Source organism: Martes martes, assembly GCF_963455335.1.
Source record: "Martes martes genome assembly, chromosome: 4".
Taxonomy (NCBI): Eukaryota; Metazoa; Chordata; class Mammalia; order Carnivora; family Mustelidae; genus Martes; species Martes martes.
In genome coordinates, this window is record NC_137891.1 from 179,437,635 (window position 1) to 179,455,083 (window position 17,449).

The window sequence follows — 17,449 nt, forward strand, 5'->3', positions numbered from 1 at the left end:
AATACATAAAGCAGCTAATAACAAACATAAAGGAAGTAATTGATAGTAATACAATGATTGTAGGGAACTTTAACATCGCACTTATAGCAATGGATAGATCATCCAAACAGAAAATCAACAAGGAAACAGTGGCTTTGAATGACACACTGGACCAGATAGAAATAACAGATATATTCAACATTCCACCCTAAGCAGACTATATGTTCTTTTCAAGTGCACACAGAACATTCTCCAGAATAGATCACATATTAGGCCACAAAACAAGTCTCAACAAATTCAAAAATACTGAAGTCATACCATGCATCTTTTCTGACTATAACACTATGAAATTAGAATTCAACCACGAGAAAAAATCTGGAAAGTATACAAATACATGGAAGTTAAATAACATGCCACTCTAAACAATGAATGTTTCAATTAATGAAACAAGAAATCAAAGAGGAAATTTAAAAGTACATGGAGACAAATGAAAATGAAATGGTCCAAAATCTTTGGGATGCAGCAAAAGCTATTCTAAGAGGGCAGTTTATGCCAATACAGTCCTAGCACAAGAAGAAAGAAAATCTCAAACAACCTAATCTTACACCTAAAGGGGCTAGAAAAAGAACAACAAACAAAACTCAAAACCAGTATAAGGAAGGAAATGATAAAGATCAGAGCAGAAATAAATGAAATAAAAACAAACAAACAACCAAACAAAAAAACAAATAGAACAGATCAATGAAACCAGGAGCTGGTTCTTTAAAAAGATCAACAAGGGGTGCCTGAGTGGCTCAGTGGGTTAAGTCTCTGTCTTCAGCTCAGGTCATGATCTCAGAGTCCTGGGATCGAGCCCCACGTCAGGCTCTCTGCTGAGCAGAGAGCCTGCTTCCCTTCCTCTCTGCCTACTTGTGATCTCTGTCTGTCAATTAAATAAATAAAATCTTTTAAAAAAATAAAAATAAAAAAATAAAAAGATCAACAAAATTGATATACCTCTAACCAGACTCTGAGAGAGAGAGAGAGAGAGAGAGGGGATGCAAATAAACAAAATCAGAAATGAAAGAGGAGAAATAACAACGGACCCAACAGAAATACAAAGGATTGTAAGAGAATAATAATGAAAAATCACATGCCAACAAATTGGACAGCCTAGAAGAAATGGATAAATTCCTAGAAACATATACCTACCAAAGCTGAATCAGAGAGAAATAGAAAACTTGAACAGACTGATTACCAGCAATAAAATTGAATCAGTAATCAAAAAACTCCCAACAAAGAAAAGTCCAGGACCAGATGGCTTCACAGGTGAATTCTACCAAATGTTTAAAGAAGAGTTAATACCTATTCTTCTCAAACTATTCCAAAAAACAGAAGAGGAAAGCTTCCAAATTCATTCTATGAGGCCAGCATGACCATGATATCAAAACCAGATAAAGACACTAGAGAGAGAGAGAGAGAGAGAGAGAGAGAGAACTACAGGCCAATAGCTCTCATAAACACGGATACAAAAATCCTCAACAAAATATTAGCAAACTGAATCTAACAATCTATTTAAAAAAATCATGCACTGTGATCAAGTGGCATTTATTCCTGGGATACAAGGGTGGTTTAATATTCACAAATCAATCATCATGATATATCACATCAACAAGAGGAAGGATAAAACCATATGATCATTTCAGTAGATGCAGGAAAAGCGTTCAACAAAGTACAACATCCCTTTATGATAAAAATCCTCAACAAAGTAGGTTCAGAGGAACACACTTCAACATAATAAAGGCCTTAAATAAAAACAACACATCATATTCAATGGTAAAAAACTGAGAGCTCTTCCCCTAAGATCAGGAACAAGATACAGATGTCCACTTTCGTGATTTTATTCAACATAGTCCTGGAAGTCACAGCCACAGCAATCAGACAAGAAAAAGAAGTAAAAGGCATCCAAATTGGTAAAGAAGAAATAAAACTCTCCCTGTTTGCAGATGACACGATACTATATATAGAAAACCCTAAAGAAACTACTAGAACTGATAAGTGAATTCAGTATCACAGGAAATGAACTGTATCCCAGGATACAAAATCAATGTACAGAAATCTGTTGCAGTTCTATACACTAAAAATGAAGTAGCAGTAAGAAAATAATCCCATTTACAATTGCACCATAAATAATAAAATATCTAGGAATAAACTTAACCAAGGAGGTGAAAGACTTGTATGCTAAAAACTATAAAACATGAAAGAAATCGAAAATGACACAAACAGATAGAAAGATGTTCCATGCTCATGGATTAGAAGAACAAATACTGTTAAAATGTTCATACTACCCAAAGCAGTCTACAGATTTAATGCAAACTCTAACAAATACCAACAGCATTTTTCACAGAATTATAACAAAGAATCCTAAAATTTGTATGGATACAACAGACCCTGAAAAGCCAAAGCAATCTTGAAAAAGAAGGACAAAACTGGAGATATCGCAATTTCAGATGTCAGGATATGCTACCAACCTATAGTAATCAAAACAGTACGCTCCTGGCACAAAAATAGATACATAGACCAATGGAAAAGAGTAGAGAACACAGGAATAAACCCACAATTATATGGTCAATTAATCTCCAACAAAGGAAGCAAGAATATCCATTGCGAAAAAGACAGTGTCTTCAACAAATGGTATTGGGAAAACGGGATAGCTACATGCTAAAGAATGAAACCGGACTACTTGTACCATATACAAGAATAAACTCAAAATGAATTAAGGACCTAAATGTGAGACCTGAAACCATAAAAAGGTCTCACATTTAGGTCCTTAATTCATTTTGAGAGTATAGGCAGTAATCTCTCTGACATCCGCCGTGGCAACATTTTTCTAGATATGTCTCTTGAGGCAAGGGAAACAGAAGCAAAAGTGAATTATGGGGACTACATCAAAATAGAAAGCATCTGCACAGTGAAGGAACCAATCAACAGAACTAAAAGGCAACCTACGGGATGGGAGAAGATATTTGCAAGTGACATGTCCAATAAAGGGTTAATATCCAAACTATATAAAGAACGGATACAACTCAAACCCCACAAAAAACAAATTTTAAAAATGGGAAGAAGACATGAACAGACATTTCTCCAAAGAAGACATCCAGATGGCCAACAGACACATGAAAAGGTGCTCAACATCAGAACCACAATGAGACATCACCTCACCCCTGTCAGAATGGCTAAAACCAAAAACCCAAGAAACAACAAGTGTCGGCGAGGATGTGGAGAAAAAGGAATCTTCACACACTGTTGGTGGGAATTGCCTGTCCTCCCTGTTTCTCCCTCTAGAATGGAGCCACTCTGGAAAACAGTACAGAGGGTCCTCAAAAAATTAACTGTAGAACTACCCTATGATCCAATAATTCCCCTACTGAGTGTTTACCCGAGCCACACAAAAACACTAATTTAAAAAGATATATGCATCCCTAAGTTTACTGCTGCTTACCGACAACAGCCAAATTATGGAAGCAGCCCAAGTGTCCATTGATAGATAAATGGATAAAAAAGATGTGTGTTTTATATATAAATATAAATATTTTATATATATAAATATAAATATTTTATATACATAAATATATATATTTTATATACATGTGTGTATATATATATATACACACACACTAATGAGTACACTTCCATGATGAGCACTGGTTAATGTATAGAATTGTTGAATCACTATATTGTGTACCTGAAACCAGTGTAACACTGTACGTTAACTATGCTGGAATAATTTTTTTAAAAGAAGTTCGACTCTAAAAACAATAATGTAAATAAATATATAAATAAATAAATAAATTTACAGTGTCCAAAATCAAACTCCTACCTCCCCACCCCTGCCCCGTCCAGACCTGCCCAAGAACTTCCCCTGCCTCTCCATCCTTGGGTTCACCCTGGGGTCCCCTCCCTCCCTTGCACCCAGCGGCCCAGCAAACCCTAAGGACTCCACCTTCATGTCATGCCTGGGGCAGACACTCTCACCTTGCCAATAGCTAACACCCCAGAGCAGATCACCAATCACTTTCACATGAATTTTTACAAAAAGCTGGTCTCCTGCCTCCTCTCCTGTTGCCCTCAGTCTGTTCTGGATCTATCTGCAAAAGCGTCCTCTTTATTTAAAACAAACAAACAAAAAAAACCCTCTGGTGTCCCTCCTGCATGTAACCCTTCCACAGAGTCAAACTGGCTTCCTGACCAGGTGGCTTCCCTTTCCCCCTTTTCCCAGATTCAGCTCCTTGCTCTCCCTCTAGCACGCTCATCTCACTCCTACCTCAGGCCCTTTGCACCTGCAGTTCTTGCTCAGGATGGTCAGCTCACAGATATCTGCTGGGTCCTCACCCCTCATTTCCTTCTCAGAAAGTTCTTCCCTGCCCAGTTTAGGACAGTGTGATAGGAAGACACCATGAACACCACACTCTCTAACACCGTGAGCCAGCTTCATTTCCCCCTGACATATTCTGCTTATTTTGACATATTTGCTTATTGCCTGTCCCCCCTGTTTCTCCCTCTAGAATGCAGGCACTTTTTCCACTTTACTCTCTCTAAACCTACTGTCACCTGAGCGCCCAGCTCAGTGTCTAGCACGGACCAGGAGCACAGTAAACCTTTGTGTTATGGATGAGGACAGGGAAACCCAGAAACCCAGGACTGCCCAGCTGGCATGTGGCCCTGCTGGACTTGAATCCAACCTGCCGGGTCCCAGAGTCTTTCCCCACACATCCCAAAAGCAAGCAGGCATGAGCCCCAGCTGGTGGCAGAAAGGTTCCCAGCTCCTGGGAGACACATGCCCCGCCCAGCCAGGGACTGCCATCGCCAGACATAGCCCTGTCAAGGGGAGTGGGGTTCTATGGAGCCGATCCCCAGCTTTGGGCAAAATTTCCAAGTCATAGCCCTGGCATGCAACTCCCTATTTGGGGTAAGAAATAACAGTAACAGTAATAACAACGACGGTGGTAAAAGAAGAGGGGGAAAGAGCGGGAACAGAGGCTCTGGGGCTGTCCAGCCCTTCCAAGCCCAGCCTGCTTCTTGCCCCCCACCTTACTCAGCCGCTGCTGCCTCTGGGGTGCTGGGAGTCCGCTCTCGGCTTCTTTCTACCTGGCAGGTGCCAGGACAGTCCCTCCAAGGCCAAGCCTCAAGGAGAGGTGATGACGTGCAGGAGGACCACGATGGGCCGGGCTGACCCCCAGGGCCGCCGCCTCCACCCTCTGCCGGTCTCACCTGCCCTCTGGCCCCCACTGCCTCCCCTGTTCCATCACCCCCATCTAGGTGGTTTCCCTCGGGCTGCCTCTCGGGGTGGAAAAGGTGCAAAAGAGCCGAGGCTCTCCCAAGCAGGAGCTTTGCAGACCGGGAGGGAAAGGTAGGGGGCCGTTGCTTCCCGCCGGTGCCCACGTTTGGCAGGTTATGCCCAAGAGGCCCTCACTATCTCAGAGCCTCATTCGCTTGGCGTCCTCCCCTGGACCATGCCCAGGCCTCGAAGAGGGGGTCCACCCTGCTTTTCCTCATCTCTCAGGCTCCCGGGTCTGTGGCTGGGGCCGTGGATGAAGGGCTGCTCTTGGGGGGTGTAACCAGCAGGGGTAGGAGGTTGAGGGCGGCTCGGTAGAAGCCTCTAGGTGACATCTGCCGGCCGGCTGCCCTACAGCAGAGTCTCACAGAGCAGCCCCCAGACCCAACCCAGACTCACAGGCAGATGAAATAACGGTCTTGAAAGCACCCGTCAGACGAGAGGGTGTAAGTCATTACCACACGTGTCAGCATTGTGTCTTTATCATCATGTTCACGCTGACGGCGATGAGCTGGGGCCCTTCTCCCACCTCTGCAGGGGTGCGGGGTGAGGAAGGGGTTGGGCGAGGAGAAATCTGTATTCTTGAAGACCCACTCCAGATACCATCTCTGTGGAGGGAAGTGTGGGTTCTGTGCAGAGTGTGGGCCCAAACCCGGTCGCTGACCTGCTCTGAGCCTCTGTTTCCCTCCTCTGTGAAATGGGTACAATCCAAAGAGCTACTTCCTAGGGCTGTGGGGGGGATTCCAGCAGATGATGCATTTAAAGTGCTTGGCATACAGTAGGTGCTTAAAAGGCATTAGGTGCCACTGCCACCATTACTATCACTCAGCCCAGAGCCCCCCAAATAGCCCAGCCCAGGAGGGCCAGCTCCCTGTGTCCTTTCCCCTGTGTTCCCATAGCATGGGTTCAGACCTTCCCTGGGGCCCTGTCACAGTCCATCTGTGTCCCCCAGAGCCGCAGACTGCCTGACCCGTGTTCATCCCTGCACCCCAAAGCTGGTATGCACCAGGTTCAGAAAGAGGCTGCGAGGAGAAGAGAGTCAATTCTTAGAAAACCTCACAGGAGGTTTTCCCCAATGGTGAGATGGGGAATTTCAAGTCAACAGGTAGTTCCCAGCCACCTGATGAAGCAGAAGGACAGCGTGTTCCGCAGGTAATAGTGGGGAGGAGGACGCTGGGGTGGCTTTTCCCAGCACCTACCATGTGCCAGGCACCTGCTCAGGTTTTGACACCCATGATGTCATCTGCACTCACAACTACCCTCCCAGGTATGTGTTGCTGTCCTCATCTAGCCCATGAAGAAATCTCAGAGAGGTTAAGTAACCTTCCTAGGGTCACACAGCTGGCAAAGGGAGGAGGGAGCAGCAGGTTTATCTCCCATCAAAGGCTGTGCTGATTGACATGAAAATGATCATGTGTTCCCTGAGCATGCCCCCAGGGGGACTGGAAGGGTGAGTTAGTTGGGGAAGACGTAGGAAGGAAAAAGGAAATTGAAACTTTGCAACACAAGCTCCTCAACACGATTCCTTGGGATTGGGGGTGGGGGGTTGGTGTGGAACCCAAGGCCGTGTGTGGGGCAACGAGTCAGGAAAGCCATGCCCCCTCTTCCCCACACAACCACGTGAATTTTGCAGGAGTGGGGCTGGTGCAGGCCAAGAGGACAGCGCCCATGACCTCCTGGCTCCTGCTTCCCCCAAAACAATAAGTCTGTGGAGTATCTGCAGGCCCTGGGTCAGAGAAAGGTCTCAGAGATCATCTTGGCCTGCCTCCTGCCCATCGCAGGGCTCTGTGTTTGAACTCTTCCTGGGCCAGACAGCTCACGACCACACATCCCTTTGTGCTTTGACAGCTCAGGTAATTAGAAAGCTTTTCCTTTTGCTCGGCTGCACCTTCCCAGAAGCTTCCTCCTACTGGGGTTCAGCAGGCCACACCTTACCTCAACTACTCAGAAACTTACCACTGGTCTCTAAGGAGAGGAGAAACACAACAGTCTTGGAGAAGTCCCTCCCGTGCCCTTCATCATACCTGCTGCTTGGATGTCACCAGCCCCCCAGAGGATAGAGTTGAGGGGTTTGGGGTCCCTCTTCCCAGCCTAGGGCCTGGGCAGGGAGGGCAGAATGGTGCTGACCTAGCCTCCAGCTGGGTCGTGGGGATGGGGGCATGGTGGCAAAGGACAAGTGTGCTCTGGAGGGCTGCCCAGGGCACCGTGCTGGGGAGAGGCAAAGGCAGGAGAATAATGCCGAATTGGATGGAAAGGCTGAGGAGCGAGCCAGTGGGCAGCTCTTGAGCAAACGGGGCCAGCCAAGCCTACAGCCGCCCTCACACCTGCCCAAACACCTGCCCCCTGGGTGCCCCCAAGGTGCCACCTTCCAGATGCTCTGGACTTGAAGTTTTCTGGACCGAAGCCACAAGAAATGACATAGCGCCAGCCAGCAGGACCCAGCAAGTCCTCTCTGGTACAGCCAGCCCCGTGGATGCTTCTGCTGGGTGCCAAGACCTACCATAGCCGACGGTCCCAGAGAGCTGGGCAGCCTCCTCCAGGCTCCAGTCCTAAAGGAGAGCAGCTGCCCAGGGGCCCAGGGAGCTCCCAGTTAGTGCTGCTGGCTGCCCTACCTCAACACGCATTCCCTGGGGACCTGCTGGGCATCAGGCACCACGCCAGGCACGGGGAGGGCACGGGTGAGTCACCCCGGCCTGCCCTCATGGGTCCCCACGGGGCAGGTACACCATGGTCTGCACCGCACTGGTATTCCATTCTAATACCATCCCCTTGACCTCTGCCTGCTGAGTGGGGAAGTCAGGATTCCTCTCCCCATTATAGAAGATGGACTGAAATTCAAAGGGAGATCACACACAGGGACACAGTGGCAGAGCCAGGATTTGACCCCACTTGGGACAGACTCCAAAGTTCAGCCTCTACCTTGATCTCACGCCTCCCCTTGAACTGACAAGCAACACAGAAGATTCCCAGACCTTGAGGTGTTTGGGGGTTGAACTCATGGCATTTGGGATCAGGTAGACCTGAGCTCAAATCTCAGCTCCTGTGTGACTTGGGGCAAGCCTTCGACCTCTCTGTGTCTCCATGTCTTTGTCTGCAAAATGGGGATCATAGCTGTCCACACCTCGTGGGGTTGTTGGGACACTTCATTGAGGTAAGGCCGTGAGCCCTTGCTACAGTGCCACCCACTGTCATTATGGTCACAAAGGACATGGGGAGAGGGCAGATCCTGGAGAGAAGGCTGGGAGATAAGAGGATCCACGTACCTCCCTTCACTACCCGACTTGACCAAAAATGTGGGTGGTTAACATCCACAACCTGAAGTTCCTTTTGCTCCCAGACGAAGACCGAAGTCCCTCACCGACGGGTACGGACTGTATCACCTCCCAGTGCCAAGCCCAGCAGGGACCTGGACACAAGGTAGGTTTCAGGAGGATCTGTTAAATGCCCTCCATGGGGCAAGGGCCCCAGAAGGTTCCCCCAGCTTCCCCACCCCAGTGTGGCTTTCTCCTCGGACCTCCCCGGGCGCTGGCTGTGTCTGGCCCCTTGCAGACCCCACGTCACAGGCAGACACTTTCTCCTAAATCTAGAAGGGTGCAGGGTGCGGCTGTGTTCTCTCTTTCCTTCCTTCCCAGTGATAACAATCATGGGTAGCTTATGCTCTGTCATTGCTCAGGGAGGGGCACACCCAGGGCCTGGAAGGAGGGCCCAGGCAGGGGAGGCCTCCTTTCAAGCGGACCCCTGCCTTCCTGGGAGTGAGGGCTGGAGAGGAGAGGACAGGGCTCTCCGCCGCTGGCGCCCCCCAGCAGAGCCACATGGGGGCTGGGGACCAGAATCTACCCCCCCCCCGCCCCCGGAGAGAAGCCAAGAGCTATGGATGGGAAGTCACGGGTGAGTCACTTCTTCCCTCTCACCCACGGGCTCCCCGACTGCAGAAAGCAAAGCATGCCTGTGCGTACACATTTCATGCAAGATGAAATTCCTCATCTGTAAAATGGGGGCCAAAGCCGCAGGTAGGAACAACAAGCAACATCATCCCCGTCATGCAGGGGCAGAACAGGCGCAGCCAGGCTAAGCGATGGGCCCAAGGTCACACAGCCTGCAAGTACACGCCTGACCCCCGGCCAGAGGTCATGACTCCGAAGTCAGTGCACTGGCTCTCCGGCGGCCCCAGCCCCACCACGAGGGACCCAGTGAGGATGGTGGCCAGCCTTCCATCCCAGGTGAGGAACCTGGGCCCGGCAACCTCGGCTCGGCCCGGCTCAGACCACATAGCTGTACCCACGGCAGGGCCGACTGTGGAGTTTTCAACCCTGCCTTAGCCCACCTCTCCCAGCACGGTGCCCGTGACCCAGGTAGGGGTAGGCAGGGTCATAAACGTGACTGGAGCACTTTAAGGGCTTCAAGTGGCCTTGGGCTCCAATGCAGGGTGACTGGCTTCTCCGGGGCATTTGGAGGGCCAAACACAGCTCTGCGCCTCCTGTGACGGCAGGGCCCTGACAAGAGCCAGTACGTCCCAGCTCCCTCGGCCCTGGCCCCCGAGAGCCAGGAGCCCACACACACAGGTGTCTCGATGGCACCTGTCCGGGCCCACAGCTGAGGCCCACGTCCCAGGCTCCCCCGGTAGCTGACGACCTCAGCTGGTTGGGGATTTGCCAGCTAGCCCCACATACCACCCACAACATCTTCGAGCCTCAGGACCCCTTGGCAGAGCTAAACAGCCGCTTAGCAGCCCCCGAGAAGGGAGTGGAACCTTCTCTGGACGGAGCAAAGATGAGGACATGTGACAAGGAGAGCATTTTGGGGTTGGGAGGAATCTGCCTCTCCTGGGAGCGACCCTCCCATTCCAGGCGTCTCAAGTGTTCTCTCGGGGTCCCTAGAGGGTGGGCCCACCGAGCGAGGAAGGGCAGGGACTGGGGGGAGACGGGACTGCTGGGGGTTGGCAGTGATGGGAGCTGGAAGGGAAACCAAACTGGAAATGATGGGAGGGGCAGGGAGGGGAGGACAGAGAGACCGACGGGGAGGGGCCCGTGGTCTTAAATGGCAGGTGGCCAGGGGAACCAGGGAGGAAGGGACACCTGTAGGATTAAACAGTGGCTGACCTCAGAGGTCCGCCCCGACGCCAACATTTTCTCTCCCAAGAACATACAGCGCACGTTCCATGTCCGGACCCCGCGGAGGGCGGGGAGGACCCCGGGCCCAGAGTCTCCAGGCACCTCACGTTCAATCTGCAACATTACTTCTAACGAAGGAATGCGGTGCGGCCCAGGATGGAGCCAGGAAGAGAGACGGTCCTCACCCGGCTTTCAAACCCTGGTCCAGCCCGGCTCTCGGAGTCCGTCCGTCATTACGAATTAGTGTCTGCAGCAATCCGGTAATTACCCGGTGAGCCGCACAATTATACCTCACTGTACTTCTGCGCACGTTAAAAGCATCAATTTATTCAATGTAAACATTAAGAATATATATACCACAGGTTTTATAACTCTGTTTTGGCATTTTCATTTTTTAAAATACACAGAACCCCAGGAAAAAGCAGCCGCCTGGGGCCTCTCTCCAGCTCCTCGGAGAGGCCGCCGGAGTCCCTCTTCCCTGGGCGCCTCGAATGTTACCCGTCTGGCCTGAAGAGTCTATTTTGCTACGCTTTTGTAGGGCTGAGGGAGGCTTTGGAGAGATCCCGGAGGATGTCTCTTCCCCCTCCCCCCCCTGGCTAGCTTCTCCCGGCCAGAGAGTAAACATTCATTACAGCCTCCAGCCTGGGGCTCTCATTCTGGCCTCTGGGCGGACAAGGAGGGCCAGACCGCACCACGGATAGACTCCCCACACTCCCCACCCTCCCCTCTTTTTTGGCATGCGTCCTCTGGGGGCCACCTCCAAGCGAGGACAGGGACAACCAGGGTAATCTGACCAGACTCGGGGGGGTCAGGGTTGGGGGTGGGGAGCAAGTCTGCTGGGGTGATGGTTCAGGGTGGGGAGCTAGTCCTTCGGTGGGGGGGTTCTATAGCACATCCTGAGTCAGGGGATTTCTAAGGGTTCCTTGGGCTGGGGCACACAGTTACCCCAAACACAAATATTTCTCTACAAGGTCCACACAGCACCTGGGGGAATTCATCACCCCACATGTCCACCCTCATTGGCTCTCCTGGGGGGCTTAGCCTCCTGGGGGTGGGGGGGCTTTCCCCTTCAATCAGCAAGGCTAAGTAGAAACCCGCTGCTTGGCCTCAGCTGGAGCAGGACACCTGGCAATGGGCGTGGAGGAGCCCCAAGTTCATCATCCTAGCCAGCCCGGGCCCTGGGTGAACTTCAGGTTCCTCTTCAAGCCTTCCCAGGCTGATAATGCCATGCCCGCTTCTCTACCTATCTCAGACCAGACGTCGGGGCGGGGGGGGGGGCGGTTTCTTCCTTTCCTTTTAAACCAACTTGCTACAAATAAACTTCCATTTTCTAGCTTAGAGACCCTCAGTATTTTACACCCCTGGTCAAGACCAACGCCCAGGATGAAGGCTCCCTAAGGGCTGTTGGGTGGGGGTCTCTCAAAATGCCCACTCGGGGGGCACCTGGGTGGCTCAGTCGGTGAAGTGCTCGACTCTTCATCTCGGCTCAGGTCTTGATCTCACGGTCATGGGTCCGAGCCCCACATTCAAAATAAAATACTTGAAAGTGCTCACTTCAGGGCCCCAAAGGAGTGCCCCCCTCCTCCCAGAGTCAACCGGAGCGCAGCAGCTGTGGCCAACCCAGGCAGCTTCCTTGTGCTCCGCCACTAGGCCAGGGCCCGAATCTGAGGGTGCTGGGGTGCTGGGTGATCCCAAAGGGGAACCGCCCTCCGTTCCCACCCCACTCACAGTCTAATCCGTCCTCTGTTCCTCCCACCCTCTGAGACGTGATGGGAGGAACAGGGACCGGAGGAGCGGTGAGCACCCCCTCCAGCTTCCAGGGGCCCTAAACACGCAGTATCTCGTTTATTCCCCCTCCCACCCCATTGTCAGATGAGAACACCAGGGCCCAGAGAAGGACAGCGGCTTGCCCAGGGTCACACAGCCACAAATGGAGCTAGGATGAGAAGCCGAGTCTGTCCAGAATCGGGGCCCTTGACCTCCACGCTGAACTCAAGATGGGACTCAGCTCACTCTGTTGAGGCTTAGATAAGGAATGAGGCCCAGCAAGGGCCGGTGACTTGGCTGACGCCAGACAGCAAGTCAGCTGCTGAGATCAGACTAGAACCCATGTCTCCTGGCTCCCAGGAAAATGCTTCCGGCCTTAGTCAGCAGCACCGTGTAGGGCCCAAGTTTCTGAAATGACCTTCCGGAAACAACCACCCCCCAGGATGAGAGCAGAGGTCTGGAATCCGGACAGCGGGGGGCCTGCTAGCAGCCCCTTCCCTGCCCTTGGTGTTAGAGCTGGGTGGCCAGATAAAGTCGGATGTCCAGCTAAACTTGAATTTCAGCTAAGCAGCAGTTTTTAAAAACATAAGTAGGTCCCATAGGATATACTAAAAACAATTATTTTGTTTACCTAAAATGCATACTTAACTGGGCGTCCTATTTTCCCATTTGCTAAGCCGGGGAAATGCTACGTTAAAAGGACGGGAATCTCGGCTACCCACCCAGATCCGAGAGAACCAGCCCCATGCCAGGACTCCCAACAGGACTCAGAGCCAAGGTCTGGCCTCCAAGCGTCCTGGCTCCCCCTCCTCAGCCCTGTCACCGGGGTCCCAGGCCACTCTGAGCAGGGTTCGGAGGGTTTCTGGGACAGGGGCTCACCGGAGGCCACACGGGAAGGCAGACCCAGTATGCACAACCAGACTGGGACAGCACAGGAACTGAGACCCAGGAGGCAGTGGGAGCTCAGATCCCACCTTGGGACAGACTCCCCAGCCCCCGCCTCCTCTGAGAGGGGGTCCCCCACCCTGAGCCCTTTATCTGCAGGGGCTCCAGCCCCCTCTTATCCAGCAGGAATGGAGTTCCTAAATAGTTCCAGACAGAATGGAGTCCATAGATGGTATCAGAGCTGGAAAGGCCCCCCGAGACCCCCAAGTCCCTCTCCCTCCATGGCCAGGTGAGGAAACTGAAGCCAGACCAGGTCCCTGGGCCCCCATCTGGGCAGAGCCAGGACAGGTCAGAGACTTGGGCCAACAGGAGAAGCAGATTCTCCTGGGGCCCCTCAGATGTCACCAAGGCCCCCATCACCGCCGGCACCGTCATCATTGCGGCAAACACAAGCCCGGGTCTTGTTCTAGGTTCTTGTTCTTTATTAACTCCTTGAATCATCCCTCTGACACTCCCTCCTGATCCCAATCACCCTGGCCGGCCTCCAAGGATCAAGCCGCCACACACCCCACACCTCCACCTCAGACAGAAGGGCTGTTGGCAAGAAAGAGGGAGAAATTCAGGGTGGCCCAGTCCTGCTCCCCGTCTTGAGTACCAGTTCATTCTGGTGCCGCACACCAGCGCCTCTCTGATGTCAGAACACAGAGCCCGGGGCTCAGAGCTAGAACCCCGATCCAGGGACTTGAGGCCAAAGACCCGACCCCAGGTGCCCAGGAAAGACGGAGCCCCAAGACGGGCCTGATACGCTAGCTCCTCCCTGATACCCAGGCTCTCCATCCAGGCCACCTGCTCCACACTCTGAACAACCGCCTACCAGCACCCTCTAGCATGCTCGATGTGTCCAGCGGGCACCCACCCCATGGCCTCGGGGTCCTCCGGTGCAGTCCAGCCCTCTGCACCCAGACGGGTACCTCTCCGTTCTCACCTGTGAACGTCCACAGATGTCTCAACTCCCACCACACACACGGCATAGGTGGGCTTCTTGAGGGACAGCCTCACAGATCTCTGCGGGGCCATCCCGTGCCCCGGGCTCCCGGGCTCTGCTCTTCCTATCTCCCGGGCTCCTGTCCTGGGCACCAAGTCGCCAGAAAGGAGCCTGCGTTCTGATGGGTCGGTGCTTTCCTCCTCCCTTTTAATTTCACCCTGTGACCTGATTAGCTGCCTAAACCGAGTCCCCACCTCCTGGCTCCCCGCCCAGCCCTCTCACTCAGGCCTGCCAACCCAGGAGGCCAGGGAGGAGGCACCCCAGGTCTCTCAGAGAGATGGGAAATGGAGGCTTCCGTTGGGGGCCCCGATGGAGCAGGGCTCAGCTGCCCCCAGGAGCTCCCCGTGGGCCCTATCTCTCCTTCCCTAGCTTTGACTCCAGCCTCAGACCTGGGCGCTTGAACCCTCACAGTCACAACGTCAGCACTTTCTGAGGGCTGATGACATGCCGGGAGCAGATCCCGATCTCACACATCCAAAACATGGGGCAGTCAGACCTCCGGGGTTCAAATACCGGCTTGGCCTCTTACAACCTATGACCTTGGGCAGACGCTCCACCCTTCTGTGGCTTCCTCTCCCAGGCGTGAGATGGCAACTGCGCCTGCTCCATCGGACGGATGTGGGGATACATGAGCTACGCGTGCGAGGGTTAGCACAGGGCCTGATCCCCAGCATTCGCTGAAAGAAACGCTCACACCTCTTCCTGGTATCCTCGTTTTACAGGGAGGAGAGGACCCACTGTCAGTGGGAGGACAGCCACGGCTGACACCCAGGTCCTCCTGACTCACCAAACCATCCCCAGAAGCTCAGGCTAGAGCCTTGTACCCCAACTCCAGAGACGGCCAGCCAGTGGGGAGGGCACCTCACAAGGCGCTCAGAGCAAGGGGCTGGGGAGGCCTGATTCATCCCTCAAAATCCCGTCTTTGCAGCCCCGCCTGTTCTGGGGGTGCTCGTGGAACCCCGGTCGCTCACTTGACAAGCGTTTGCGGAGCACTTACTCCGTGGTGGGCACTCCTGTAGGCGATGGGGACGCAGCCAAGAATCAAAGAGACCACAGTCCTGATCCGATAGCACTGATACTGCGGGAGCCCCCACAAGAGCTGAGACGATGGTGGCTTGGTCCTAGGGGCAGCCGTGACCGCGGGGAGGAGCAGTTCCGTTCTGAATGTCTCCTGAGGACAGGGCTGGGAAGGGATGCGGGCAGGTTGGGTGTGGGTGCGAGAGAAAGAGGGGAGTCAGAGATGACGGGAGTGCTTGGGCCGCAGCAGCTGGAAGGACAGAGCTGTCATCAGAGAGACGGGGAAAGCTAGGGGTGGGCAGGGGGGCCGGGGGCTCCCATTTAGGAAGTGTCTATAAGGCCCGCGAAGACAGTAACACTTTACGGGTGCCATGTTCCCATCAGACTGGGCAAAGAGGAGGAGGAGGAGGGGAGTTCCCTTGAGAGGCACTGGACACCCCTTCGGCCACGGGGTCCTCTTGCTCCCAGGCAGCCACTGCACCGGGCAGAATAAGGACGCACAACCAGGACTGCCGCCGTCCACAGGTCTGGGGTGGGAGGATGCCAAAGAGAGAGGGGAGACAGAGCAGCACCCTCACCTGGGGAACTGCCAGTCTGAACAGGCAGGAGGGGGACACAGTCCCTGCTCCGGGAACCCCCTGTCCGAGGAGGAAGACGGGAAACATAAAAATCGTATAAGCATTTATGTGGTTACTTTTCACTTTCAAGATCTTCCTGAAACGTCTTTCTTAGGCCAACACATCCGACGGTGAGTGTTCCCCATCTACAAAGTTCTTTATACCCAATGGCACCGACGCAAAGTCTAGGTTTACCCCCATGGACACAGAGCCTAGCAACACAACACCCAAGGGGTTTCTACCCCCACCAAGGAGAACCTGAGCCATTTTGTTCATACGTAATGTAAAGTGGAGTGGAAAAAGCGGGCTCTCAGAGAGCACATGGGAATATTCCCATTAAAGGAAGATGGATGGGGGCTCACTGGGTTAAAGCCTCCGCCTTCGGCTCAGGTCATGGTCCCAGGGTCCTGGGATCGAGCCCCGCATCGGGCTCTCTGCTCAGCAAGGAGCCTGCTTCCCTTCCTCTCTCTCTGCCCACCTCTCGGCCTACTTGTGATCTCTGCCTGTCAAATAAATAAATAAAATCTTTTTTAAAAAAAAAAAGGAAGATGGATGGATGGATGGATGGACGGACGGACGGACAGGAAAGAGGGAGGAGGGGAAGAAGGCAGGTTGGTGCATGAAGAGTTGTCTGCAAAAATGAGGGTGACGACGGTGACAAGGGTGACGAGATGCTAGCAGACACCTGTTGGCCACTGACCATGTGCTGGGCGCTGTTCTCAACCCCTTCCGTGTCATCACCCACCTAATCCTCACCACAATATTAGGTGGCAGGTAACAGCTAAGCCGGGAACCCAAGTTCAAACAGACCACAGCCTGGGTATACAGGACGTGCCTTTTGCGGGTTGTGGGTGGGGCAGGGGCCTCGGGCAGGTCACAGCAGCTTAAGGGAAATGTTCTCAGGGCCAGAGGAAAGAGGGAGGGAGTAGCGGAGAGTAGGCACAGAGACTGAGAGGAACATCCGTGCATCCCCATTTCACAGAGAAAGTGAGGCATGGAGAAGCTAAGGGACCCTCTCAAGATCTGACCCTGGCAAGTGGTCGAGGCAGGATTTGAACCCAGGCCATCGGACCCTGGATTGGCTCTTAATTGTTGATTGGATCCCTGGGAGATAGAATGTCAGGGTTCTTGTGTTTTGTTTCATTTTGTTTCACTTTACCTTCTTCCTTATGCTTTTGCATATTGTTTGAAAATTTCAGAAGCGGATGTTTTTACTATTAGAGAAAAAATGAAGTCTGTCTCTAAAGAAAAATGAGGAGACTGGCCCCCCAGGTGGCTCAGTCGGTTAAGCCTCTGCCTTCAGCTCAGATCATGATCCCAGGTCCTGGGATGGAGTCCCACGTCGGGCTCCCTGCTCGGCTGGGAGTCTGTTTCTCCCTCTCCGTCTCTGTGTGCCTGCGTGCTCGCTCTCTCTTAAATAAATAAATCTTGAAAAGAAGAAAAGAAGGAACAAAGAAAGAAAAAATAAAAGTTTCCTGCTTTTGGCTTCCCTGCCCCCTCCTTCTCTCCTCTGGCTCTAAGAACATGTCCCTTCAGACACCATGACCTGCCCAGGTTCCTGCCCTGCCCACAACCCACAAAAGGCACATGCTGCACACCCATGCTGTCATCTATTTGAACTTGGAATATCAGGCTTGATTGATCAAATTTGGGAGGAGCAGGGGTAGGGGAGCTGAATGACATCACTGCCCCCCTCCCCTCTGGCAAGGAGAAC

The 17,449-nt window shown here is 52.4% G+C and overlaps 1 protein-coding gene across 1 annotated transcript in view; it reads right to left on the reverse strand.

Annotated features, from left to right (window-relative positions):
- Positions 1-14,133, reverse strand: part of PADI1 (peptidyl arginine deiminase 1) — a gene marked incomplete at its 5' end in the record, with an annotated part of 41,194 nt that extends 27,061 nt beyond the window's left edge. The window contains one exon of the mRNA XM_080801317.1: positions 14,042-14,133. Within this exon, the coding sequence (XP_080657443.1) occupies positions 14,042-14,133 (92 nt within the window). The remainder of the gene's footprint in view (positions 1-14,041) is intronic.
- Between the last annotated feature and the right edge of the window lie 3,316 nt (positions 14,134-17,449).